The 27,296-nt window shown below is 41.5% G+C and overlaps 14 protein-coding genes across 14 annotated transcripts; 7 read left to right on the forward strand and 7 right to left on the reverse strand.

Moving 5' to 3' along the window:
• Positions 1–174: 174 nt before the first annotated feature.
• CAC2 (Cac2p) lies at positions 175–1,599 on the forward strand (the record flags this gene model as incomplete). The annotated part of the gene is made up of 1 exon (XM_056230126.1): positions 175–1,599. The coding sequence occupies one exon, from the start codon at positions 175–177 to the stop codon at positions 1,597–1,599; it is 1,425 nt and encodes a 474-aa protein (XP_056084076.1).
• Positions 1,600–1,650: 51 nt separating this feature from the next.
• Positions 1,651–2,115, reverse strand: CUE4 (Cue4p; the record flags this gene model as incomplete). The annotated part of the gene is made up of 1 exon (XM_056230127.1): positions 1,651–2,115. The coding sequence occupies one exon, from the start codon at positions 2,113–2,115 to the stop codon at positions 1,651–1,653; it is 465 nt and encodes a 154-aa protein (XP_056084077.1).
• Positions 2,116–2,550: 435 nt separating this feature from the next.
• On the forward strand, positions 2,551–5,862 carry TSL1 (trehalose 6-phosphate synthase/phosphatase complex subunit; the record flags this gene model as incomplete). The annotated part of the gene is made up of 1 exon (XM_056230128.1): positions 2,551–5,862. One exon carries the CDS (start codon positions 2,551–2,553, stop codon positions 5,860–5,862), a length of 3,312 nt encoding a protein of 1,103 aa, XP_056084078.1.
• Positions 5,863–6,339: 477 nt separating this feature from the next.
• ARG81 (Arg81p) lies at positions 6,340–8,982 on the reverse strand (the record flags this gene model as incomplete). The annotated part of the gene is made up of 1 exon (XM_056230129.1): positions 6,340–8,982. The coding sequence occupies one exon, from the start codon at positions 8,980–8,982 to the stop codon at positions 6,340–6,342; it is 2,643 nt and encodes an 880-aa protein (XP_056084079.1).
• Positions 8,983–9,213: 231 nt separating this feature from the next.
• TAF13 (Taf13p) lies at positions 9,214–9,717 on the forward strand (the record flags this gene model as incomplete). The annotated part of the gene is made up of 1 exon (XM_056230130.1): positions 9,214–9,717. One exon carries the CDS (start codon positions 9,214–9,216, stop codon positions 9,715–9,717), a length of 504 nt encoding a protein of 167 aa, XP_056084080.1.
• Positions 9,718–10,158: 441 nt separating this feature from the next.
• On the reverse strand, positions 10,159–11,517 carry VPS9 (guanine nucleotide exchange factor VPS9; the record flags this gene model as incomplete). The annotated part of the gene is made up of 1 exon (XM_056230131.1): positions 10,159–11,517. The coding sequence occupies one exon, from the start codon at positions 11,515–11,517 to the stop codon at positions 10,159–10,161; it is 1,359 nt and encodes a 452-aa protein (XP_056084081.1).
• A 219-nt stretch (positions 11,518–11,736) lies between these two features.
• SKDI13G0430 (putative asparagine synthase) lies at positions 11,737–13,296 on the forward strand (the record flags this gene model as incomplete). Its single annotated transcript, XM_056230132.1, has 1 exon — positions 11,737–13,296. The coding sequence occupies one exon, from the start codon at positions 11,737–11,739 to the stop codon at positions 13,294–13,296; it is 1,560 nt and encodes a 519-aa protein (XP_056084082.1).
• Positions 13,297–13,307: 11 nt separating this feature from the next.
• RAD10 (DNA repair protein RAD10) lies at positions 13,308–13,958 on the reverse strand (the record flags this gene model as incomplete). Its single annotated transcript, XM_056230133.1, has 1 exon — positions 13,308–13,958. The coding sequence occupies one exon, from the start codon at positions 13,956–13,958 to the stop codon at positions 13,308–13,310; it is 651 nt and encodes a 216-aa protein (XP_056084083.1).
• A 172-nt stretch (positions 13,959–14,130) lies between these two features.
• GIM5 (Gim5p) lies at positions 14,131–14,701 on the forward strand (the record flags this gene model as incomplete). The annotated part of the gene is made up of 2 exons (XM_056230134.1): positions 14,131–14,146; positions 14,229–14,701. The coding sequence occupies 2 exons, from the start codon at positions 14,131–14,133 to the stop codon at positions 14,699–14,701; spliced, it is 489 nt and encodes a 162-aa protein (XP_056084084.1).
• Positions 14,702–14,929: 228 nt separating this feature from the next.
• On the forward strand, positions 14,930–17,626 carry UTP14 (Utp14p; the record flags this gene model as incomplete). Its single annotated transcript, XM_056230135.1, has 1 exon — positions 14,930–17,626. One exon carries the CDS (start codon positions 14,930–14,932, stop codon positions 17,624–17,626), a length of 2,697 nt encoding a protein of 898 aa, XP_056084085.1.
• A 201-nt stretch (positions 17,627–17,827) lies between these two features.
• Positions 17,828–18,580, reverse strand: PRE8 (proteasome core particle subunit alpha 2; the record flags this gene model as incomplete). Its single annotated transcript, XM_056230137.1, has 1 exon — positions 17,828–18,580. One exon carries the CDS (start codon positions 18,578–18,580, stop codon positions 17,828–17,830), a length of 753 nt encoding a protein of 250 aa, XP_056084086.1.
• A 290-nt stretch (positions 18,581–18,870) lies between these two features.
• On the reverse strand, positions 18,871–22,488 carry RPM2 (ribonuclease P; the record flags this gene model as incomplete). The annotated part of the gene is made up of 1 exon (XM_056230138.1): positions 18,871–22,488. The coding sequence occupies one exon, from the start codon at positions 22,486–22,488 to the stop codon at positions 18,871–18,873; it is 3,618 nt and encodes a 1,205-aa protein (XP_056084087.1).
• Positions 22,489–23,977: 1,489 nt separating this feature from the next.
• UFO1 (SCF ubiquitin ligase complex subunit UFO1) lies at positions 23,978–25,987 on the forward strand (the record flags this gene model as incomplete). Its single annotated transcript, XM_056230139.1, has 1 exon — positions 23,978–25,987. The coding sequence occupies one exon, from the start codon at positions 23,978–23,980 to the stop codon at positions 25,985–25,987; it is 2,010 nt and encodes a 669-aa protein (XP_056084088.1).
• Positions 25,988–26,208: 221 nt separating this feature from the next.
• AIM33 (cytochrome-b5 reductase) lies at positions 26,209–27,147 on the reverse strand (the record flags this gene model as incomplete). Its single annotated transcript, XM_056230140.1, has 1 exon — positions 26,209–27,147. One exon carries the CDS (start codon positions 27,145–27,147, stop codon positions 26,209–26,211), a length of 939 nt encoding a protein of 312 aa, XP_056084089.1.
• Between the last annotated feature and the right edge of the window lie 149 nt (positions 27,148–27,296).

The raw sequence follows: 27,296 nt of genomic DNA on the forward strand, positions 1-27,296 counted from the left end.
ATATACAAGACGGTGAAAAAAAAAAAATGAAAAAAAAAAGAGCGGGTTTCTGCATGGATTACCCGGCGGACACGCTAATTAAGTGGCAGACTGATGGATTATAATAGTAGCGTGGTGGGACGTGTTGAATTTGCCATAACGAGGCAGAGGGACGCAGGGAAAAAGGCCGTCACGATGGAGGCTTCACATTTGCAAATATACTGGCACGACTCGCAGCCCGTGTACACGCTGACGTTCCAGAAGGGCGGTTCGAGCGATAAACTGTTCACCGCCGGTGGAGATAACAAGGTCCGGATATGGAGGTTGAACAGGAAGGGAAATGGCAAAAGCGAGGACGTACGCAAGATCGAGAGTATGGACTTTCTCGGGTCACTGACTCACCACGAGCAGGCCATCAATGTGATCCGGTTCAATTCGTACGGCGACGTCCTGGCTTCCGCCGGCGACGACGGCCAAATACTGCTGTGGAAGCAGGAGGATCCGAATGCGCAGCAAGAGTCCGTGATGAGGCCCTTTGGGGTGGGCCCAGAGGCGGACGAGGCGGACGAGAACAAGGAGAAGTGGGTGGTGTGGAAGCGGCTGCGCGGCGGTAGCGGTGCTACTGCAGCGGCAGAGATCTACGATCTGGCATGGTCGCCCGACAATAGGAGTATTGTGGTGGCATGCATGGACAATTCGATACGGCTGTTCGATGTTGGCGCCGGGACGCTGGTATGCAGCCAATCGGATCACGGCCACTACGTCCAAGGCGTTGCATGGGATCCGCTGAACCAGTTTATCCTATCACAGTCTGCAGACCGGTCGCTGCACGTGTACGAGATCGTCAAGTCGCCCGCAGGAGTGGTGGCAGGGTTGAAGCTGAGGAACAAGATCGTCAAGGCGGAGCTGCCCACGCCCGGCGATGTGCTGAGGACAAACTACCTCTTCCACAACGAGACGCTGCCTTCATTTTTCAGGCGATGCAGCGTCTCACCCTGCGGTGGCCTGGTGGTAGTGCCCAGCGGTGTGTACAAAGTGGGCGACGATGAAGCTACAAACTGCGTGTACGTGTACACTAGGTCTGGGATACTGAACGGCGCTGGCGGCGTGAAGAACAGGCCCGCATTGAGAATCCCGTCCTTGAAGAAACCAGCACTGATGGTGGCCTTCTCGCCCGTGTTCTACGAAACGCGCCAACACAGTGTGTTCCAGCTTCCCTATAAGCTGATATTTGCCATAGCAACGACCAACGAGGTGCTTTTGTACGACACGGACGCATGGGAGCCGCTCTGCGTGGTGGGGAACATACACTACTCGCCGATCACCGATCTAGCATGGTCCGGAGACGGCTCGACACTATTGGTCTCGTCAACAGACGGGTTCTGCTCGTATGTATCGATCGACACTGAGACGCAATTTGGTGCGAGCATGGAGCCGCCAGCGCTCCGTGCAGAGCAACTGGAGGACAATTACAACGATGTCACGACAGGGGCAGCAGCAGCCAAAACCCCACGCGAGTCGGCGGGAATCGTGAATATGCTGCTGCCCATGAGGAAGATTCCGGGCAACAGCAACGATACCAAAAAGAGGCGGATCCAGCCCACACAAGTAGACCTTTAATTCTTAGTTTTATTCATCAGTGTGTATGTATAGTGCGGTACATAAAAAATGCTAATCTAGTTTGCCGGCGAAGATGTTTTCCATGGTGCGCTCGATGGACCCTGTGCTCCTGAGATCTTGCACGACCTTCTGCTGGGGGACGTGCGGAGCCATTGTCATCACGATCTCAACCATGTCGTTATTGACGGGCCTCTTGCGGCTAACATCGTGAGCGTCCGACTGGGTGACGCGTTGTTCCGGCACTGGTTCTGCCACTGGCAATGGCTCTGAAGAGGGCTTCTCGGTGGCGGCTGTGGCCGCCGGTTTGGTATTCCGCACAGTCCGCGTAGGTGCTTCCTTAGCGTTCTTGCGCTTCAAGGTGTACATGAACAAGCACATCATGATCAGTACGAACACAATAGTCGATCCGTCCATTTTCCTTGTGTGTGTAGCCGTTCCTCTCGTGCGTGTGTGTGTTGCGTGTGAGTGAGGGTGTGTGAATGTGTCCCGATTTAATGTTTTTCCAGCGCTCCCCATTATAGTAATGCATCGCAAAATTTCAGTTTTCGTGAATCGCCCAGACATCGCACTCAACGCAAAAAAAGGGGAGAGATATTTTTGAACAACCGGGTAACCCCTTGCCCCTGCGTTTTGGTATGGCATATATGTGTGTTTGTTTTGCTCGAAAGTGTTCAAGTCCGCCAGGGCGCGCCTCGCGCCCTGGCCTAGGGGAGGCAAGAAGGGGTGGGGGTTCGGGCGGCGGCTATGGTGTCAACTGCCCAGAGAAGGGGAAGGGGGTAGAACCAAGGGGCTAGTGCGCTCACTCTGGGGCCCCCGTCTCGCCAGGAATACATATGAGTACAAATGCAACTATAAATATAAGGATCTACCGTGCCGCTACACGTCTACCCACCCGCCAGTTAGGAAAAAAGAAAAAAGGTAAGAATACGGTAGCAACACAACATCAACACAATGGCTCTCATCGTGGCATCGCTGTTTTTGCCCTACCAACCGCAATTCGAACTAGACACCTCTCTTCCGGAGAACGCACAGGTGGACTCTTCCCTTGTGAACGTCCGGTCCAAGGCGAATGACCAGCAGCAACAGCGTGCGCTTTCCAACAACATCTCGCAGGAATCCTTGGTTGCGCCTGCACCAGAGCAGGGTGTGCCACCGGCTATTTCAAGAAGCGCCAGTAGGTCTCCAAGCTCTTTCAACCGCGCCTCGTCTAAGACAAACACGGCCAATCTGGACGATCTTGTCTCCTCAGATGTATTCATGGAGAACTTGACTGCGAACGCAACCACCTCGCACACGCCCACGAGCAAGACAATGCTCAAGCCGCGCAAAAATGCCTCTATGGAACAATTCTTCTCCTCTTCTTCCAACATTCCCACGGCGGATCGTATCGCATCGCCGATCCAGCATGAGCACGATTCTGGTTCGAGGATCGCTTCTCCAATCCAGCAGCAGCAGCAGGACCCCACAGCCAACTTACTGAAGAACGTGAACAAGTCGCTGTTGGTGCACTCGCTGCTAAACAATACCTCGCAGACTAGTCTCGAAGGACCCAACAACCACATTGTGACCCCGAAGTCGAGGGCGGGCAATAGACCTACTTCGGCGGCTACGTCTTTGGTCAACAAGACCAAACAGGCCCCCGCCTCCTCCTCTTCTGGCTCTTCTGCGCCACCTTCTATCAAGAGAATCTCGCCACATCTAGCGGCGGCGGCCGCGGCGGCCGCCGCTAAGCAGCGCCCCGTATTGGTCAATCAACCTTCTAACTTGAAGTACTCGGAGCTAGCGGATATCTCTTCGAGCGAGACCTCTTCGCAGCACAATGAGTCAGATCCGGATGACCTCACTACTGCCCCGGACGAAGAATATATCTCGGACCTGGAAATGGATGACGCGAAGCAAGAATACAAGGTTCCGAAGTTCGGCGGCTATTCTAACAGGTCCAAGCTCAAGAAGTACGCGTTGTTGAGGTCGTCGCAAGAGCTGTTTAGCCGCTTACCTTGGTCGATCGTTCCCTCTATCAAAGGTAACGGCGCCATGAAAAACGCCATCAACACTGCAGTCTTGGAGAATATCATCCCGCACCACCATGTCAAGTGGGTCGGCTCCGTAGGTATCCCCACGGATGACATCCCAGACGACATCCTTGGAAAAATCTCAGGATCTTTGAAAGACGAGTACAACTCTTACCCCGTCCTCACGGACGATCTCACTTTCAAATCCGCGTACAAGAACTACTGTAAACAGATCTTGTGGCCCACACTGCACTACCAGATTCCGGACAATCCGAACTCTAAGGCCTTTGAAGATCACTCTTGGAAGTTCTACAGAAACTTGAATCAAGGTTTTGCGGACGCGATCGTCAAGATCTATAAAAAGGGCGACACCATCTGGATCCATGATTATCATCTAATGTTGGTTCCACAGATGGTCAGGGAAATTTTGCCCTTTGCCAAGATAGGATTCACCTTGCACGTCTCCTTCCCCAGCAGCGAAGTGTTCAGGTGTTTGGCCCAACGTGAAAAAATCCTGGAGGGTTTGACCGGCGCTGATTTTGTCGGATTTCAAACAAGAGAGTATGCAAGACACTTCCTGCAGACCTCCAACCGCCTGCTGATGGCAGACGTGGTGCACGATGAAGAACTTAAGTTCAACGGCAGAGTCGTCTCTGTGAGATTTACCCCAGTCGGTATAGATGCCTTTGATTTACAGTCGCAACTGAAGGACGAAAGCGTCGTGCAATGGCGTCATTTGATCCGCGAAAAATGGCGGGGGAAGAAATTGATCGTCTGTCGTGACCAGTTTGACAGAATCAGAGGTATTCACAAGAAACTACTGGCGTACGAAAAGTTTTTGTTCGAGAATCCGGAGTACGTGGAAAAACTGACCTTAATCCAAATCTGTATTGGGAGCAGTAAGGATGTTGAACTCGAGCGCCAGATCATGCTTGTTGTGGACAGAATCAACTCTCTGTCCACCAACATTAGCATTTCTCAGCCCGTCGTGTTCCTGCATCAGGATCTGGATTTCTCCCAGTACCTAGCATTGAGTTCGGAGGCGGACCTGTTTGTGGTCAGCTCTCTAAGGGAAGGTATGAATCTGACATGCCACGAATTTGTCGTTTGTTCCGAGGACAAAAACGCTCCCCTACTGCTATCTGAGTTCACTGGTAGTGCCTCGCTATTAAACGACGGTGCTATAATTATTAATCCATGGGATACCAAGAACTTTGCACGATCCATTCTCGAAGGTCTAGAGATGTCATTTGACAAGAGAAGACCTCAGTGGAAGAAACTAATGAAAGATATTATTAACAACGATTCCACGAACTGGATCAAGTCCTCTCTGCAAGATATTCAGATTTCGTGGCAATTCAACCAAGAAGGTTCCAAGATTTTCAAATTGAACACGAAAAGCCTATCGGAAGACTATCAGTCTTCCAAGAAACGTATGTTCGTGTTCAACATTGCTGAACCTCCCACCTCGAGAATGATTTCCATATTGAACGACTTGACTTCAAAGGGCAATATCGTTTACATAATGAACTCATTCCCAAAGGCGATTTTGGAAAACCTTTACAGCCGTGTGCAAAACGTTGGACTGATTGCAGAAAATGGTGCATACGTCAGTCTAAATGGTGTCTGGTATAATATTGTCGACCAAGTTGATTGGCGTAACGATGTGGCCAAGATTCTGAAGGACAAGGTGGAAAGGTTGCCCGGTTCCTACTATAAGATCAACGATTCCATGATCAAGTTCCATACTGAGAACGCGGAGGATCAAGACCGTGTTGCCAGTGTCATTGGTGATGCCATCACCCACATTAATACCGTTTTCGACCACAGAGGTATTCACGCCTATGTTTACAAAAACGTCGTCTCCGTACAGCAAGTTGGCCTTTCCTTATCTGCAGCACAATTTCTTTTCAGATTCTACAACTCTGCTTCAGATCCGCTAGATACGAGCTCCGGCCAAATTACAAATATTCAAACGCCATCTCAACAGAACTCCTCTGATCAAGAGCAACATCCTCCGCCAGCTTCTCCCACGGTGTCATTAAACCATATCGATTTCGCATGTGTCTCCGGTTCATCCTCTCCCGTATTAGAACCATTGTTCAAGTTGGTTAATGACGAAGCCAGTGATGGTCAAGTGAAAGTCGGGCACGCCATTGTTTACGGTGACACCACTTCCACTTATGCTAGAGAACACGTAAATGGGTTAAATGAACTTTTCACGATCTTTTCCAGAATCATTGAAGACTAGATATTACTATCGTTGTGATTTTTGATTTTCTTGGTATGAATTTTTTCTCTTCAAGAGTTACTTTTCGTTTATCATTTTTATAAACTTTTTCTGTCTTTAACGAACTAATTATAAAATTTTTCTTCCTTCATTTTTTTGTAGCGTCTTAACACAAATATATTCATGGCATATGTGATAGTGATTCTTCATTATATTTCTTCATAAGTTAGCAGTTTTTTCATCGCCTCTATTCCAACGTTGGAAAAAAAGTAAAAGAGGTACCAACAATAATCAATCATAACGACACATGTGAACACGGTGCCAGACGCAGAAAAATATACCACAAGCAAAAGATTGAAATATCAATAGGTATACACTCTTATACTAGTATATATTCCTGCCCTTAGTACAAACGCAATTGTAAAGGGTAATTTTCACCACACTATTCTTTCAATTACTGAATGCAATGATCCATAAAAAGCCAGAACTAGACATGTTTCATGATAGCATTAGATTCATTTCCCAATCTTTATAAATAGAATACCAATTATCGCCTGGTTCGTCCTCTTTCCGTCGTCTCCAAACTTCTAGCATCACTTGCCTAGCCCCCCAATAGGAGCCCATCCCACTTTCAGCTAATTTCGCTGCCCACTTTCTGAACTCTTGCTGCCTGATTTCATCAGTACAGGCACAACCCGCCATAAATCCTTGCCAAATCAAAGGAACGATCTTCACTTTCTTTTGTTTCACTAACTCATCCATGGAATTTAGGTGATCCAATACTTTAGCCACATAATTTTGCAAGAATTGACAATTCAAACTTCTTGCCATCGTAAAATAGTAAATAATCAAACTGAAGTAAAAGCTCATCGTGTGATGGTATAGCGCTTCGGCCGTTGAATTGATAAAGCTTTTCCCCCCAGAATTTTCTTCATAAAAATTCCATTCTGACTTCCATTTTAGTAACCTTTTCTCAAAATTCAGTGAGAGTTCGTTGAATTTTCTTGGTACAGGTAAGTATGTCAAGTTATAATATTCATTGTGCCTTACTATCCGAACACAATCCGAAAATAATAATATTAACGAGTTTGGTAATCCATAAAGCGAATCTGTCCCTATTATGTTTTCATCACCTTTCGGCAACAGCTTAGAGAGGTTAGATTTGTTATAATAAGTCTCCGTCGCTATATTAGTAAAAATGGGGGGGGTGGTGGAAGATGGGGTGGAATCAGCCGACGTGTTCGCAACAGGCTCCTTAACGAACTCGATGTGTATTTTACCGTCGTTTTCGTCAAGAGCTTCTCTGAATAGTCCTTCTTGCATGATGTCAATTTTTGCCACATCATCAGATACAGCAGCATTAGACATGTCTAATGGTTTATATTGGTCATCTTCTTCACTTGGTAATATTACAATTTCTTTAGCCCTGACTTTATCCAAGGCAGTGCTATCCTGTATTAGTTTCAAAAATGAGAAAATTCGATGTAAGGTTTTTGCCTTTTCGGAAATATTGGGTCTTAATTTCATTCTTGATTCAACAAAGTCTTCACAAATGGCCAAGTGGTGTTGGCAATCCGCCATTGTCCCCCATACAACATCAATAGAATTCATTGATAAAATTGCAGTCAGCACGTCTTTATATTTCTCAGGTATACTTGACTTGGTATTTAAGCACAGTCTCAAAAAATGTGAAGCTTGATTTCTTAACTCGATACCTAGACTTAAAAAATACTTTTGCAATTTGTAATTTCTAGGATACTTGCTTTGTAGATGAAAACAAGAGACTGCTAAAAGGGCATTCAGCAACGCGTTTCTCGAGTTGGAAGATTGGCCCAACCCTGCTAGATCGCCTAAAGCCATCAAAGCTCTGGGGAAATATAAAGTTTTCCATGGGTTTTTTTCAAGCACGAAGACTGTCATTTTATCTGCCACGTCGTTAAAATAATGATTCAAAAGGAACCTCGCCAAACCATGCACAGTAAGATCCGTTTTGGGTATAATATCCATCAATTCTGATGGTAGGTCAGAAGAAAAAGATGTGATTTCTAGCATGGATTTGGGCATACTTGACTCATCATTGGGGGGAGCTAAGGTTATTTTGTTCAAATCAGACGCTGGTAGTGATCTTGGTTCAATGTTGACAAAGATATCATCAATCAAAGCCTGGGGATCGAGTTCTTCGTTGTTTGAAGAATTTTTCTGCAATAATAATTTCAAGTTTTGGTGGTACAGTTTATCATTTGCTGTAGCCTCTTTACTAAGCGGCGTCGTTGAACTTTGGTTGTCGGAATCAATTCCACGACTGTGTTCCTTAGAGTGCATTTGTTGCTGCTCGGTTGAAATTTTGGGATTTTCCTCCAACGACACTTCGTGCGGTTGTACCTGGCCTAGATGATGCCCCTGAAGGGTCACTGCGGACAGCAACGCATCATCTCTAAGCTCACTCGAGATCCACTCGTAACCCGTTATATTTAGATTGTTCCAGTCATAATCTAGGAGATTCGGCGTTGGCGGTACCGTGTTATTGACAGAGAGTATACCTGTCCCAATATGACCTTTATTCTTCGTCTTGTCGTCAGTACGCTTGGTCAACAGGGACAAGGTCGAAGAAGACGGCGATGAGGACAAGGAATTTGGGCCGGAGTTTTCCAAATTTTTCGTAGTTCTTCTCCTATTGCGCTTTTTCCTTGGGGCATATTGCTTGTCAACTTTGTCTGTTCCTTTAAAGACCCCAAATTTCTTCAAGATCCACGTCTTCTCATCACTTATTTTATCAATGGGAGGGGTATGCAACATTGTTAATTCATCATCCATGTCTTCATGGTACACATACTCTTCATCGTACCGTACAAAATCAATATTCCGTCGCTGATACTGTTGTTCATCGACGCTACCTGATAGGTTCGTCGTTGTTGCTGGAGAGCTTTGTGAGATTGGGACACCGTACGGGTCAAATTGCATAGGTTTAGACCACCGGAGTTTGATATCGTACCCACCACAGGGCAAATTAGACTTCTCGCATCTTTGGCAGTGGGGATGCCGAAGATCACACTTAACTTTCCTTCCTCTGCATGTCCAGCATCCAGTAAACGTCTTCGCCCTTCCCAATTTTCTAACTCCACTCTTGCTTGCAATTCCCATCTTTTCTGATACTTCGAATTTTCAAGATACTGATATCGGCAACTATTGCCCAGTAAAGTGTCAAATCTTAACGTGGGGCCAGGATATATAATTTTTCACTTAATTTTTGCGTTCTAGCGGAAACCGCAGGCGAAGAGTCGTTGACATCAAAGAGGTCTCAAAGTTCCATCAAGAAGAGAAAGATAACGCTCAAAAAGAGGTATCAGCAAGCGAGTGTGAACCAATTAAACTATGTCAAGGAAGTTGAAAAAAACCAATTTATTCAACAAGGACGTGAGCTCCTTGCTTTACGCTTACGGTGATGTGCCACAGCCGCTGCAAGCCACGGTGCAATGCTTAGATGAACTAGTATCGGGATATTTGGTGGATGTTTGTACCAATGCATTTCACACAGCTCAGAACTCTCAGAGAAACAAACTTCGATTGGAGGATTTTAAGTTTGCCCTGCGAAACGACCCCGTGAAGCTTGGAAGAGCCGAAGAATTGATAGCCACCAATAAGTTAATCACGGAGGCTAAGAAGCAGTTTAATGAGACAGACAATCAGAATTCATTAAAAAGATTCAGAGCGGAGGACGAAGAAGGTGATGAGGTGGACGAAGATGAATATGAGCAACAAATAACGGACGACGACGATCATACAGTCCGTCGTAATAATGCTAAACAATCTACGGATTCGAAGGCGACAAAAGGTAGGAAGCAAGGGTCTAAGAATCTCAAGAAAACGAAAAAGTGATATAAAATATTTAGTACGCCTATGCGCCTTTACGTATGTTCAATTTCGGGTATACGTAGAGGCATGTATCTCCTTAATTTAAGTTCACAGTGGTGGTGAACAAAACTACTTGCTTATGACTACATAAATCAGTGCTTATGCGTTGATTTCCTATTCGTCTATGGCGGTTGGAGTTTCCACTTGTATGTTGCTGGTCTGTATCCATGAAGTCACTTGCGACTGATACTCGGAAAAGAAAATGTTGTGCTATCAGCACTAGAAATTGCTCTGGAGGAACGAGGAAGTAGAAAATCGTCAAAGGCTGCTTAGGGCTCTACATGGCGCCTCAATTCTATAGTATCCATCGCAATAGAGAATTCTCCGTGGTGAGTTAAACACTAATTTTTTTCTTTCAAATACATATTGCTAGGCAACTCTACGTGAATTATGTACACGGGTCCATTACTCGGATAAGGAAAGTAAGGCATCAACACAAGGTCCGATACGTGATTTCTTAGCAAAACAGACATCCTCTATCAGGCTTGGCTCCATGTCAGGAAACATATTCTGTAGAGTCTTCAGTGTTTCCTTGCGCTCGTTCTCTTCAATTTTCTTGATCAATAGAGAAACGTCCTCTTCTTTACTACTTCGTTCAGAGTTTAAAGTCTCTTCTTGTGTAGGTTCTTCAACAGGAGAGAATAGTTCAGTGAATTTGGAGATTACTATATTGGTCACTTCATCTAAGGGCTTTAGTAAAGTGCCGTTGGATTGTAACTCGTTTGGCACATCTAATTTTCTTTGTTTATGGTGTTCATCCTTCTCCTTGGCCACTTGTTTCAAGTTCTCCTGGTATTCCTCTTCAAAGCCCTTGTGATTTTCGATAGTCAGGGAAGATTCCGATAGATTCATAATAAAGTTGACTGCAGCTTGAAGGCTGCTCAGATAATATTCTTCTTCGCCCCGCAAAAATTCTGTTGATCTGAACCTCTCAATGTAGTTCACATTGGAGATTAGATATTGTATTTGTCCCTTCAAAATACAGTAGATTAGCACGGGTATGAAGCTATCAGCGCCGTTTTGTTCCAGCTTCGTATGTTTCAGTAGGCCAAATATGACTTTGCTTGCGTTTAGAACGCAAACCATCTTGTCTCTTGGTGATTTAAACCTATTTATCTTACCCAGTTCTGTACTTGCCAAATGGACAAATCTATTTAGCTTGGCGGTTGGCATGGTGTCGGGGATATCTAGCATGACTGGACTTATGAATCTATAATGTTCAATTTTCTCCTGTAACGTGTTGTCGTCGTTCAAATCCCTCATATGTTGGTCATCTAATGGCTTCTGCAGAGTGTCGTAGAGACTTGGCGAGAAACAACGGAAATAAAGCTTCCCCATTATTAGCTTTTCTATACCTTCTCTGGCGTTTCTGATTTTGGAACTATCGAGACTTTTGAATGGCTCATACAAAGCGAATTTATCATAAATGAACATTTTAAAGTCATTGATAAGTTTGATTTCTTCAGTGACTGTCCATAGAAGCCTTTGGGCCAAGAAGTTTCGTAAGAACGATTTTGTATACTTGACTAGAGGACTTGCCTCAGGGGTTTGAAGCTGTTTAATAAACAACTGGAAGTCATAAAAGGGCTCCTCATCTCCCATATCTTGAGCGGATATGTTCATATTCGTTTCTTCGACCGTCTGTGTGTTTGCATCATCTTTTTTGGACATCACATCTTCAACCGTGTCATCATTTTCAGAAGACACGAATTGGTTCAAAGGATCGAATTCTTTCAATATTTCACTCTTTCTATCCTCTGCCATGACTGTTAACTGCCGTTGTTTACCACATCTGAAAGAAAGAACCTTAAGCCCGTTAGGTGTAGAAATTCTCAAGGTTATGTGTCATAACTTTAGCTGTGGAACTTTGAATGCAGCCTTCTCGTGAAAAAGTAAGAAAAAGAAAAAAAAAATGAAAATATTGAAAGCATCGAGGTGTTTTAGGAGTAATAAAGCTTTAATAAGTCCGCATTGCCATGAGAAATGTGTGGAATTTTATTGCATTATTGCCCACACAAGCAGTTATCAGAGGATGAGTTGACGGAATTCCCAGAAGGTACTGATTTTGGCAAAACTACATGTGTCAATGAATCGTCCATTTTCAATAGAATTATTCCGTACATCGCTGCAAGAGGCCCAAATTACTCGTCCCTTCGGGTCATTAAAGCCCACCAAACACGTTGGTTTTCTTCTGTTTTATCTTTAAGACGGCCCTTCACCAAGCAGAGCATAAATGTAGACGACAGATATCATCTACAATTCAATGGTGAGTTGTACAATAAAGAGATCTCCGATTGGGACAATGATAGTCTATATATTGCCTCGTTATTGCGGAATCTGGAAGACGGCAGGAACGTTGTTGATGTTATAAGATCATTGGAAGGCGAATATGCTTACACTGTGTATGATGTGAAGTCATCGATATTTTATTTTGGTAGAGATCCCATCGGCAAGCGAAGTCTGTCCTACTCGGTCACCTTGAACAACGAACTATATGTAGCCAGTGTCACAGGGGCCGTTGAAGGGTTCCAAGATTGTATAGGTGGAGTTGTTTATGGGTTTGATACGCGAACTAAATTGTTAAACGGTAAACAGAGGTTACGTCCTCCATATGAAGTGACCTCAAGAATAGATCCCGAATTTGAGTCATTGTCAAAAATATCTAAAAATCTATACGATGTGCTACATGATTCTGTAAAAAAAAGAGTAGAGTCAATACATCCCGCGCATATTGAAAACTCTCCTATTGCGATACTATTTTCGGGTGGCATCGATTGTTCGGTAATAGCAGCGTTGGTTTGCGAAGTACTACTGGAACATCATTATGAATGTGGGAAGCCGACTATAGAACTGTTGAATGTATCGTTCGAAAATCCCAGAACAGGTCTTCTGCCCAGTGGCACACCCGACAGGAAACTGTCCATTAGCAGTGCGAAGATTATACAAAATTTATACCCGCAGATCGATATTAGGTTAGTTGAGGTCGACGTTCCTTATGAGAAGTATTTGAAATGGAGACCATATGTTATTGATTTGATGTATGCTAAACAGACAGAGATGGACTTGTCTATTGCTATTGCCTTTTTTTTTGCGTCAAGAGGTGAGGGCTTCTTGAAGTTGCCTCATGGTGAAAGAAAATCATACCAGCGCCAGGGTGTAGTGCTACTTAGCGGATTGGGAGCAGATGAGCTGTATGGTGGATATCACAAGTTTGCCAATAAGGCTCACCATGAACTCGTGAAGGAACTTACGAGGCAGATAAACAATATTTATGAGCGCAATCTGAACCGCGATGATAAAGTAATTGCTCATAATGGGGTGGAGGTGAGGTATCCTTTTCTGGATGAATACGTGATAAATCTATCCACGCTTGAAATTCCTATCAATTACAAGGTCAACAAATTGATTCTCCGCAAAGTGGCTTCGCTATTTTTGAAATTGGATGAAATAGCAGAGGAACCAAAGAGGGCTATCCAATTTGGCGCTAAGAGCGCTAAAATGACCAAAGATGGTAATAAACACGGAACAGACCTATTAAAGTGACGAAAAAATAATCATAGATTCAAGTACTCGATGTATTTGGCAGCCTGTTCAAAATTAAATGCTAAAAGTAAAGTGAATCCGTTGAATATGCAGAGTTTCGTGATCTCATTAAGAGTATCTTCAGAATTGTTATCGTCCACCGTAAATATCAGTATATTATTTTCATTTTTAGATAACGGTTGCATCCTCCTAGAAATATAGTCAACATATAACTTATGATATGTCAGAGTTAAAAATAACACATTCCTCCCGCGGACCAAATAGTCGTAGGATATCTTATTAATTCCCGTAGAAGATATATATTTCCAATTGGTGCTTTTCAAATGGTTTAGAAGTGGGTTCTCCTTCTGCGTGGTGTTCACCAGTACAGTTTTTCCTGGACCACTACCTTTAAAGGGCCTTTTTTTACTGTAACCATCTGTAGCTCTTGAATCGGCCCACTCTTCCGGTTTTTGCTGGTTGAAGGCGTTTATAACCCGATTCTGATCTATGGATCTCGATGCCTGCGGCTTCTGCTGAGGGGACTCCAACTGCTGAGAAGACGGTACATCCTCTTTGTTTTGCGATTGAGACGCTGTCTTGTCTGTGCCGCTCTTTTCTTTTCTTAGTTTGGCTACACCTGCCAGTATACTTTCAAATGAGGTCGGATCAGTATTATTCATCTTCTAGGGCTCAAGAACTTGTTTGAATGTGTCTTCATCTATGTTTCGTTGCTGTCTTCCCACAAGTGTCGACATTTCCTTTTTCGTTGAAACGGTTTTCGATAGAAAAGTGTCTTAGATGAAAATCTTACCATGACCAAAGCAAGAAAGAGAATAACCAAAAAACCAAGCCATGTCCTCCCAGAAGAGTATGTAAATAATTCCACTTTGCTATCGTGCTGTCACAGAAACACGTTACTAACCTATTTGTACATGCATCTTCCAATGTAGTCGACTTAACTAAACTGAATCCCGAGCAACTGAATGCCGTGAAACAACAATTCGACCAAGAGTTGCAGCATTTCACACAGTCATTGCAAGCATTGACCATGGCCAAAAGCAAGTTTACAGAATGCATGGATGATATCAAAACTGTTTCCAAAGCAGAAAATGAAGGACAAAAGCTGCTTATTCCCGCCTCTGCATCGTTATACATCCCAGGTAAGATTGTAGACAATAAAAAATTCATGGTAGACATCGGCACAGGCTATTATGTTGAAAAGAGTGCAGACGCAGCAGTTTCATTTTACCAAAAGAAGGTGGATAAGCTTAATAAGGAATCGGTACAAATTCAAGATATCATAAAGGAAAAGACTCAGTATTCTATGTCCATCGAGCTTCAAATAAGACAGGCCGCTATCAAACAGCATGAGGCGATGAGTAAACAGCAACAGCAACAAAAGAAGGAGGCTTCCGCAGCCTAGCGTATTCGCTTTCTACATCCATTTTATAAATCATCTGTAACTTTCTGATCTATATATATGTGTGTGTGAAACGTAAAATCCTAATTATCGTCACTTCATGGTTTCCGAAAGGGGAGATTGAAAAATTTTCAAGGCGATGAGCTGAAAAAATTTCAGTAGCTTGCATTAGATAAATACCTTACCATGCATCAATAAAGACGTTCAAAAACAACGTAAGCTGAGGTAAAGATGGCAAAGAAGAAATCTAAGAGTAGATCCAAAAGCTCTAGAAGAGTTTTGGATGCGTTGCAGCTCGCTGAGAGGGAGATTAATGGTGAGTTTGATGATTCCAGCAACAATGACAGAAGGCAAGATGCACGTCGTAATGGTACTGTTGTCAACTTATTGAAAATATCGAGGGGTGGTGCTGATAGTGATGAAGAAGATGTTGGCTCAGAGTCATTTGAAGACGAAGAACTAAACTCTGATGAAGCCTTGGGTTCTGACGATGACTATGACATTCTGAACTCTAAATTCTCACAAACCATCCGTGATAAAAAGAAGGGAAATGGCGAATACGAAGAAGATGAGGATAAAGGTGGATACACTTCTATTGATGAGGAAGACTTGATGTCATTGTCTCAGGTATGGGACATGGATAGCAAGGCCGTGCATAGTAACGCTAACGATGAGGAAGATCTTTCCCCTCAGTTAAGGTTGCAAAACAGTGACGTCAGTTCTGAATCAAGTAGTTCCGAAGAAAGTGAGTCTGAGTCTGAGGTGGAGGAGGATCCCTTCGACGAAATTTCAGAAGATGAAGAAGATGTGGAGTTGAACACAATTACTTCGAAACTGATCGATGAAACAAAATATAAAGGTCCAAGGAGACTAGATACATATGGTACAGGGGAAGCTAATGAGTATGTTTTGCCTTCTGTAAGTGCAACCAGTGGAATTTCGGGGAAATTAAGTCTCACAGATATGATGAATGCTGTTGATGACAGAAAAGTAATTGAAAATGTTAGTTTACTTAAGGGTAAATCATCCACGTACGACGTTCCGTTGCCACAACGTATCCAACAAAGACACGATCGTAAGGCTGCATATGAAATATCTAAACAAGAAGTAAGCAAATGGAATGACATTGTCCAACAAAATAGAAGGGCTGACCATTTAAGCTTCCCACTGAATAAACCCACTGAACATAATCAGGCCTCCGCTTTTAGTAGAACTCAAGATATTCCTCAAACAGAATTACAAGAGAAAGTAGATCAAGTTCTACAAGAGAGTAACTTGGTCAACCCAGAAAAGGACTCGACATTTGAAGACTTAAGTACTGCGAAAATGACACCTGAGGAAATGAGAAAAAGGAGAACCGAAATGAGGCTGATGAGAGAGCTAATGTTTAGAGAAGAAAGAAAAGCTAGAAGATTAAAGAAAATAAAATCCAAGACATATCGTAAAATCAAAAAGAAGGAATTAATGAAGAATAGAGAAATGGCTGATATTTCTAGTGACGAGGATGACGAAGACCATGATATTGCTAGAGCAAAAGAAAGAATGACTTTGAAACACAAGACTAACTCTAAATGGGCCAAAGATATGATCAAACATGGCATGACAAATGATGCTGAAACTAGAGAGGAAATGGAGGAAATGTTAAGACAAGGTGAACGTCTAAAGGCGAAGATTTTGGACAGAAACCCTGACGATGAAAACGATGATCGTGTGCAAACCTTAAGCGATGTTGAAAATGAGGAGCAAGGAAACATAGACACTACAGAATTAAAGAGCAAGTTGGGTAAAACCGGCGTAATGAACATGGCCTTTATGAAGAATGCAGAAGCTAGAGAGAGGGATGCAAACGAAGAAAACTTACGTAGATTAAGGGCTGTTGAAAACGGGGGTGATATCGAACTCTTTGAAAGCGACAAAGAGGAGACAAATGGAGAAAATATCCAATTAAATAAGGGCAGAAGAATTTATACACCTGGTACTTCAGAATCTAATAAAGAAATGGATGAATTAAACGCCCGTACCAGAAGAGAACATGGCGTTGATGAATCAAGAAATCTGGAAAATCGACTAAAGGCCAAGAATGGCAAGCAATCAAAACCTGCGAAGGTTAATGCAGAAGGTGCAATAATCGTAGAGGAATCTAGTGATGAAGAACCCGTCCAAGACAATCAGAAATCTCAGCAAGACGGCGAAGCAAATGGTGTCAACCCGTGGTTAGCTAATGAAAGTGATGAAGAAAGTGCAATCAAAAAGCAATCTTCCAAAGTCAGCATTGTTGATAAAGATAGTTCTAAGAACGCTAAATCCATGAATAAAATGAACAAAGCAGAACTGAAACAGAAATCGAAGGCGAAAAAAGGTAAATCAAATGTTGATGAAGATCTTTTGTTAACAGCGGACGATTCCACAAGATTGAAGATAGTGGACCCCTATGGTGGTTCTGATGACGAACAGGGTGACAATGGATTCATGTTCAAACAACAAAATGTCATTGCTGAAGCATTTGCTGGGGACGACGTTCTAGCAGAATTCCAAGAGGAAAAAAAGCGAGTCATTGACGATGAAGATGATAAAGAAGTTGACACTACTCTGCCCGGTTGGGGTGAATGGGCTGGTGCGGGTGCCAAGTCAAAAAATAAGAGGCGTAAATTCGTCAAGAAAGTCAAAGGTGTGGTGAATAAAGACAAAAGAAAGGATAAGCATTTACAAAATGTGATTATAAATGAAAAAGTAAACAAGAAAAATCTGAAATACCAATCATCTGCAGTACCATTCCCATTCGAAAACAGAGAGCAATATGAAAGATCTTTGCGTATGCCAATAGGTCAGGAATGGACATCTAGAGCATCTCATCAAGAGCTTATTAAGCCAAGGGTTATGACTAAACCAGGTCAAGTCATTGATCCATTGAAGGCACCATTTAAATAATCATAATACTAGTAAAAAATGCATACATATTTCACTTTCTTCTCTTTTGTATCTATTTATTATGAATTGTGTAAAATAATAATATTAGAATAATAAAAAAAAATATCGTTTGAAGATTATGTGATGTATGTACACAATTGGCTTTTTCTGTTTTTTTAATAAATTGAATGAGATGGATGATTGGTGTAGATGATTATAATATCACAAAGCTTCTAATCTATCATTTATTTCTTGAGAAGTTAGTTTTCTGAATCTTGGACCTTTATCGGTTGGAATACCAGTGTAGCCTAGCAACTCAGGGTTTTCATCACCGATGATAGCCAATTCAATGGTGTCACCATTGAATTCACCCTCTACCGATTCCTTCAGCGTTAGTAAGGCGATATGAATAGCGTCTTCTAGTTCCAATTCATCATTCCACCTCTTCTCCAAGAAAGTCTTTGCAGCGACAGAACCTTTTCCTATGGCAGTCGCCTTCCAAGGGAAGTAAGAACCGGAAGGGTCCACTTGATATAAACTGAATCCATTAAATTCGTCATGACCAGCGATTAGTAGCGAAACACCAAAGGGTCTAACACCACCAGACTGTGTAGCCTCCTGCATTATTTTGGCGACTTCAGAAACCAATAACTTTGTAGGAGGATATTCTCCATAAATTCGTTTATAACTTGTATGTGCAACCTTTCTCGATTTATCCACTAGAACTCTGTAATCAGGACCCATACCAGAATATACCGCACCAATATCTGGTGTCAATAGGGATACTTTCGAGAGTGTTTCTGACATGGCCAATGGTGAGGAGGACTTCTTTTCTGTGGCAATTACTACACCATTGGTGGCCTTTATACCCAATGAAGTAACACCTTGTTTAACTGCAGTTAGTGCGTAATCAATTTGACCTAATTTACCACTGGGAGAGAAAGTGGTCAATGAAAATGAATATCTGTCGGTCATAATTATAGAATTGTGTGATTGATGCTTTATGACTGCTTGCTATCGACTGAAAGGAAGAATCATGAATTGACATACCTTTTCCACTCTGGGTTCATAGTTCGGAGACTTTTTGCCACCTTAATATGACATTATCATTTTGTACGTCAAATACCAAAACTGAATATATATGTAACAAATGATATGATGAATTACCTATTATTATTATTATTATTATTATTATTATTATTATTATTATTATATGATTTTCATTACTCTAATAGTAAAATAAATAAAGAATAAAGCCTCAAAGGTCATAATTGAAAAGGTTTGCTACTTCCTAGTACGGATCTCAATTCTCTGACCTTTTCAATATTTGCATCATTTTCATTAGATATAAAGCTTTCTTCCAGATAGTTCAGTATTTTGTTGAGGCCTTTTTGCTGAAACGAGTAAATTAGCCCATTCTGAAGGACTAACGAAGGAGCGTGTTCGTTTAAGTAAATAGTCTCAACCAAGTTATTGAACAGCAATGAAGGAGTGAAAGGGTTTAAAAAAGACTCGATCGAAATCAAGGTCTTCAGCTCATTTATGTCCAATTCAGGCGACTTCAAATAAGCTTTGAATCTGCAGTAGTTCTTTACTTTCTCCCTCAATTTCTGCTTCATTAGTTCGTCATTATCAATGCTGGGAGATAACAATCTGATGGAGTCTTGAAGATTGTTCAGCATTTGAATTAAAATTTCCTTTTTAACCTTAGTAGCCATTCCACCTACATTAAAACCCATTAGCTGATATGAATGGGCGATCTGATTGTACGTTGATAATAAATTTATGAAGCTTGTTTGGCTGGATAAGATATTGGCAAACTGTAGTGTATTCTCTGGGCTTTCATAATAGGTAATGTCTCTATTGAAACTGTCCAAAAATAATGTGAATGTGTAAAGATCCTTAGTCTTATGAGGTGTCCTTAATTCTTTTGGGGTCTTTTTGAATAGTTCTAAGGCACTTTTAATATCATTCTTATTAATCATATACTCGAGCTGGATATCAATTGCGGAAGATTCGCTAATTTTATCGCTAAACCTTGTAGAAAGGTTTTCATATTGTTTGAATTCACCAGATCTTATACATGATTTTAGTAAAAGTTCTAAGTTTAATACGGGTACGATGTTATTGTACCTCAGAATATCGATATAGTTGCCACCGTCAAACAACCTTTCGTATATCAGCTCAATAGCACTCTTGTTCTCAGCCTGAATGGCGATGCTCTTGAACTTTTCTGGGAAATCGCAGACCTTTATGAAATTTAGTAAAGATTCACAGTTTTTGATTAATTTCACCATCGAATCATTTCGTAAGTTGGGCACAAAAACTTTGGTAAACTTTGGATTATTGATCACCAATTTTGTCAGGTCTCTACCAGGAATTTTGGAAATGATTAAATTCACTATTTTTTTCAGTTCAATTGAATCAGGACATATATCTAGGCATTTATCGATGACTTGTCTGTTAATAGCCCTGTGAACGACCAGTTCTTTATACGTGTCATAATCAAAGCAATAGCCTTCTTTGCTTAGTTTGGTAAACTCCCTTATACCGCCCCTAGAAGAGTTTCTGATAAAAGAACCCAAGGACAATGGATAGGATTTGTCCCAGTCTCCAGGATGATTGAAGAAGTTCAGTAAATCTTGGCCATTAGCAGTGTCATCTAGGTTGACCATTTTCAAAGCCTGCGATACTGCGCCTGTTAACGAGTTTGGATCTAAATTTAATCTGTAAAAGTTTTGAATCAAAACCTTGAATTGATTTTCAATTTCGTCTCTAAAACTCAAGAGAACTTGATTGTCACCACTTTGCAGAATTGGATAAGTGTCGAAGTCAAACAATTTTGTTATCAAAACGGCATGGATCTCTAAAATGTATGGAAAATCCTTTATTGTCTTTGGAACTTTAACAAAATTGTTAAAGCATGAAATCAACCCATTATAGCTGACCATTCCACAATTTTCTAGATTGAAATCTTTCACGAAGCTCTTGAAAAACTTCGCATGAAATATTTTGCCTAGTAGTGATTGCGATTGAAAATTATCAACTATAATATTTAAAAATTGGAATTTGCCGAGAGAATCGCCCCTCGTAATGAAGTCAGCGTGCGATTCAATAAATCTCATAAGATAGTCTTCTCCGCATTGAATTTCTCGTAGATAATTGAAGACAAATGGATAAATGCCGATGTCGAAGGAGAAATTTTTGACAATGGATTCCTCTAATATTTTCATAATCATCTCATTATCCTTCAATTGCAAAGAATAATCTAGTAAAGATGTAATAATGGATTCGGCCCCTATTGGATACAATAAATAGTCTGACAATTTTTGCTTCTTCAACGGAGACAGATTCCTCTCCATGGGAAAAATATAATCATAAATCTTCTTAGTCAAGTTCCAATCTTGGAAACTATTTGCCATAAACACCAAATAAAACTCATACGAGAACTCAGGTATCCAATCCAATTTATGGAATTTGAACCAAATTTCATAAGCTTTAGAAGAGTCTACTTTACTCATTGATATTAAGAAATTCGACAATAACAGCGAAATGTTTGAGGCTAACCCATTTGAATTTTGAATCCTGGACACCAAATCGTCCAGAAGATTGGTCGCTAGCTCAACTTCACCAGTCTCAATGAAACTGGAAAGGATTACGCTATAAACTTCGAATTGGTCATCGAGTAGACCTTGTTTTGAACCAAGGGAGGATAAAGATAGTCTAAAATCTTCATATAGTTCTTTGATGGCAAATTTGTCATTTGTTGATTTGGCGTACGAAAAGCATGCAATAAAGTAAAACGAATCCTTAACGAAGGCCGGAGAGGACTTGATGACTTGTTGAGCTTTTGATAGTGTGACATGGCCCGGATAAATGTTCATCGCTAAAAGATTGTAGTCCAGAACATCTTTGGAAAAGTTGCGGAACTTGACTACACTTTTCTGCTTGGGGTCATTAGTGGTGGTGTTGAACAATTCAATGGCAATTTTGTAAAAGTCATTGCCGTTTGGATTTTTGAACTGGTAGGCCAAAATAGAACCTTTGAAAAGAGATAATAATACAATGTTATAAATTTCATCGGGGGGTTTCAGTCTATTGTTGATCATATCTTGATAACACGTTAACAACTCGTACATTTTGTTGTCTAAATCATTATTATCCAGTGGTCTCTTACAAAGAGAATCTAAAACTTTTGTGAAAATTTCTAGTGGTGGAACTATGTCGTTTCTTTTTAATGATTGGTACAAAGAATTGATCTTATTGTAATTTTTTTGTTCATAACAACAGTTGATTTCATCGATATGGGTCTGCATATACGTAGACTTATTTAAACATGGTTCTGCGTCCTCCTTCCAAACCGGAGTATTTTCATCTTGAAGAAGGTTATACTCTTGTTGTTGTACTGATGGTTGTGATGATTTCAATTGAAAGTCCTGAAAATTCCTAGTATTGAAGCTTAAAGGGTCGTACTGGTTCGCCGAGAAGGTTGGACCAGTGGAGTAGTATCTATGCTGAGTGTTGCTATTATTAGTGTTACCCCCGTTTGGCTGCTGCTTCAGCGATCGAAGAGAAACGTTTTGGTTGTACAGTAGTTCCTCGTGCGTTAGAGGGTTGGTGTTGTTGTTGTTGTTGTTGTTGTTGTTTATGCAAGAATCCAAGTCGTGCAGGTGTAAAACATCATCCACGTTGTTATAATTCACATTCGCTACTACGACTGGATGGGGATGCAGATGGGATGCATGAAGTACAGGATCCGAATTTACCAACCCTTGGTTTTGCCTTAAATACTGGTAGGAACTATCGAAAAAGGAGGTTGCGGTTTTCTTTTGAGCGGCAGAACGATGATAGCCTTTAGAGTATATGAACGATTTAAAAGCCATTTTCGGTTGTATATGCTTATTTTTCTATTCTATGTGTTCCTTTTCTATAATTATGGATGGAAGGATCTTTTTATGCGAAACTAGCTGACTCGGTGATTGTCTATCTGTGGAAAAAAAAGCTTTTTCTATAACGTAGTGTTTAACTGAGGAAGAAAATGTGCCACCTTGAAGCTACTGCGTTTTTTGCAGTGTTTTTTTCCTTGGGTTTTGAGTTTGATGTTAGTAAAACCACGCAGATTTTTTTTGCTTTCTTATAACGTAGTAAATAAATTTGCTATTCTGTTATGTTATGTGGAAAAATTCTCACGGATCAATTTTATAAAGCATACAACGGTGAGTAAGAGTGAAATGGACAAACGAGAATCGACTTAATCCGTGGATTTGTAATTGACGTGTGTATGATTCGAGGAAGCGTTAGCATTTCCTTTGTCATGGGGGCAAGTGTAAGGCACACCGAGTCTCGGCCCCGAGTGTCCGGCCAATAAGAACGCGCGCAATCGGAACTCCCCCACTCTTTGTGCGCTCTCGCGTTTCATTGGTCTGCCGGGGGGTCTTCAGCGGTTAAAACCGGACCCGGCCGGAAATAATGCCCTTGCTTGTTATAGCCGTTAAAAGCTCCATAAACGTATTAGAATGTCCACACTCGCAGCTCCTGTAAGGGTCTTCGGCTAGTTACAATGGCAAATGAAGAAACTCGAGCCATACATGGCCAGGTCAATATAATCATGGTATCTGCTGTCAACGCTAATAATTTTGCTGAGCTTTGAGGGCAGTTTTCACCTTGCTATCTGGGTCGTATCGTTACCAACAGTGAATATTGCCGTGTAATCTTTTATATAGTTCTGATGAATACCATGTGGCATATACTGATGCTGCGCTCTTAGCTCAAAGTTGTCTTCTCCTTAAGTAGCATATTTTATGCCAACCCCAATTTTTTTGCCGCCGAAAGGTCAACGTCGATTGTCACGTGGTGCACGGCAGCTTACCTGCTTCGTTGTGTCTGCAGTTGAACTCTCATCGCGCGCCACAGCAGCAGCAGGGGTTGTGAGTATTGCTTCCGTTCTGCCGGTTTACCGCGCTTTGGCTCATATCTTCTGCAGGCTTTAAAGTGGTGATTCTTGCAAGTCGAGATACTCCAAACACGTTTTAAAATAGGGTCAGGCAGGAACTCATGGGGCAAGATTGTGTGAATAATCCACGTAGTATTTGAATTTGCAGTCGATTTTTATCACCCCTTTTGGCGCTGTGGAGAAGGCTCTTGATTTACATTTTTTCCCCTTCTTTGGCGGTTCGATCTCGGAGCGAAGTTTTATTACGTTTCTAGGCCATTGTTTGATTTTTGCTGCTTTAATTTTCCTGGTTTCTTTTTTTTCGCATGTGGCAATTTTCAATATTACTGAGATGCCTTAGAAGAAAACCTAATAAACAGATGATTATAGCGCAGGTAAAAAGTTTCATCAGGATTGCCACTACTAGCAAATAAGACAGCATGGAGCGGTCTGGCTTGTTTCTGCAGGATCTTCCACCTGAAATCCTGATAAACATTTTTTCTCACTTGGATGAAAAGGATTTGCTCACCTTACAAGAACTTTCCGTCCATTTCCGGAACCTAATTCATGATGAAGAGCTCTGGAAGAACCTGTTTAGGTCAAGGATTCATACTACTCATTTCCCTACACTTTCTCAGTCCACGAAGTTCAGTGTGGAGTATATTGAAAGAACCCGTGGCCTTCACCGCTGGAAGCATAACAAGGCCGTGAGAACCAAATACACTATAACGCCGACAAGGAACTGGGACCAGCCCAGTATAGAACGTATAGTGTTTGATTATCCGCGAGTGGCTTCTTATAATGATGGTACCATTACGATCCTGCAGTTACAAAACCACAAGAGACAGAAGAAGTTCAAGAAACTTATTTATATTCCATGTACGACTCCACAGGGTTGCTCTACTATGGACTTTAATATTAATGCTGCCGTATTTGGTAGGTTCGACGGCAGAGTATTTGGAAAATTGTTAAGTAACAAATCTTACTTGACGCCTGTGATGGAATTTAACGGAAGACACAGTGCGGGTGTTACTGCCATTTGTAATTCGGAATCCTGGGACACGTCAAGAGAGGACTGGTGTGTGAGCGGTTCTGAGAATGGGGAGATTATTTGGTGGTGTGAAAGCAAGCTTGTCAAGATGTGGAAAGTCTCCAACAGGGTTATTTGGAAGCTGGCTTTTTTCAAAGATTGGACTTTAATTATGGATGATGAAAAACTGTATATTATCTATCAAATGCAGGAACTGCATAGCATAGATATTCCTAGGGATGCCGACGAACAATCGATAAGAGTACAATTCTTCAAGATGGATTTTGGTTCCATGAATTTGGTCCTTGCTGATTTGAATGATGTTTATACAATATCGGTCAATCCCAACGGCAATTTTGGTAATTTGAGGAAACTAGAAATTCCGGAAAAGATATGTGCTATCGAGATAGATGAAAAGACTTCGCAAAGGGAGCAAAACTGGCAGTTTGCAGGTGATGACGGTTGCTACATCAGTGTTTTGACAACACAGAACACACTTTACATGATCAATATAAGAGATCTTTCCACGGCGGGTTTGAAAGTCCAATGTAAGATAAGATTTGACGAACAAGTTTATGTAACGCAGGTGACAAATTTAATTGTCGTGGCAGCATTGTCAAATGTTCTTCAAATATTGAATGCGATGACAGGTGAGTTGATTAAGTCTGTATTAAAGACGGACAAGTTTCCCGAATTTTTGAAAGTATCGCAAGATAAAATCATTATGGGAAGCAGTAACGTTTTGAATTATTTAATGTTTGTTTCAGGTGATTCAAAGAAACACCATCATTCCACTAAAGGTAAAAATGCAATAAGCAATAAATGGAATGAAACTTTGAACACGGAGTTGCAATATTACGACGAAGATGAGGACCTAAGAAGGAGGAGACAATCAGAAATATCAAGATTAATCAACGCCTACGGCGGAGATTTGGAAATTTCAGGCGATACCGATGAAGAAAACGACATTCAGTTGAGAATCGCGCTCTTAGAATCGCAGGAGGCACAAGTACGAAGTGAGGCGGAATCGGGAGCGCATGCCGAGGATAATGAAGAAGAACAATTACGGCGAGCATTGGAAGAATCTCAACGTATACACGAGGCACAAGTGAGCAGGTTGACTAATCAAACTGATACTGCCGATGACGAAATAGAAGAAGTTGAAGATGACCAAGAATTTCTCAGAGCCATCGAACAATCAAGACTGGAAGATGACAGGAGGAGGCAACTCAGAAACAATAATACAGGTCGACGAAATGGACCTCTGTGCGATGAAACTTTCGCTACAGATAGTGCCGATTCTTCTGAGCAAGTCTCAACTGAGAACACCATTGGTAGTGATGCTGGTGTCAATGCCGGTAATAATGTTGACGATGACCTGCAATTGGCAATTGCGTTGTCTTTGAGTGAAATCGACTGAGAACATAGATTGTTGGATGAGGATATGTTAATTTTTTTTTTTTTACTTTATAGATTTTGAAATATTCGACTTTTTTTTGTTCTTTTTATTTTTTTTTTTATTATTTTTATTTTTGAAGATCGAAATTTACTTATTTCTTTATTATTATCAGCATGAATATATATCTAAATATCATATTATGTATTTACACGCGAAAAAAAAATACTAGCCGTAATACTTGATTAGAAAACAAAAACCTTATCGCTTCCATTACCTTTGTGGAATCCGTTACTCCAGCCCAACTCCTTTGCATAACTCAGAACCAATTCGTTCATCTTGGGAGGTCCGCAAATCAATAAACGGTGATCCTCCGCCTGTTTGGGCAGATATTTTTTCATTTCCTCTAGAGTCACGTAACCTATGTCACCGTTCCATTTGCCATTTGGCCTATGAACCACGTAATGAACTTTGAAATGCGGATACTCATTAGCCATGTGGTCTAACTGCGATTTCATGAGAATGTCATTCTCTGTTTCGTTTGCATAAATTAAGGAAATATGTGTTAGATCCTCGGGCGATGGTATAATTTCTTGTAGAACTTGCAATACGGGGGTAATACCAGAACCACCTGCGATTATGCCCAATTCTGTCGCAGTATCTTGTTCATATTCCAGTTCGCCTAAGGGCCCCTTAAATTCTACGCACTGGCCAATTTTTAGTTTGTCAAAGTATTTGGAAACAACACCGTGTTTGTATGTCTTGACTACTAGTTCCAGGTGACCCTCTGTGTTAGGGACATTTACCGGTGTATAATATCTCACTAGTCGCTCCCCATTTATTGTGACTCTTACTGCCAGATGGTGCCCCATGGGGATATGCAGCGTTTCAAGCGGGTACTTTAGCTTGAAACAGTACAAACTCGTGTTACGAGAAATGCGAGTCTTTTTTGCCAAGGGAAGGGCTACCCACTTATCCTTGTAAAGGGATTTATCAGCACCAACTGTAATGAATACTGTGGCATACAGCACCACAAAGTGCAGTAGCGAAATGAATACGATTTTGCTATTTTGTGTTTTCCAGAGGTATAGTGGTGTGAACACACAGTTTAGCAGCAATCCAGTGGAAAACAAGTAAAGCGGATTTCCCAAAGCAAACGATACGCATGTATCTGTTAGTGACATTATTGACGGCCTTTATATAGAACAGAACAGATATACAATAATTTGTCACACTTAAGCATGTTTATACTTCTTACCGTAGAAAACTGCCCCGGTATATACAACAGGATAAAAATGTTGAGAATGTGTCTCTTATTTAGTTGTCAAAAACT

The sequence above is a fragment of the Saccharomyces kudriavzevii genome (genome assembly GCF_947243775.1).
Source record: "Saccharomyces kudriavzevii IFO 1802 strain IFO1802 genome assembly, chromosome: 13".
NCBI classification, from domain to species: domain Eukaryota; kingdom Fungi; phylum Ascomycota; class Saccharomycetes; order Saccharomycetales; family Saccharomycetaceae; genus Saccharomyces; species Saccharomyces kudriavzevii.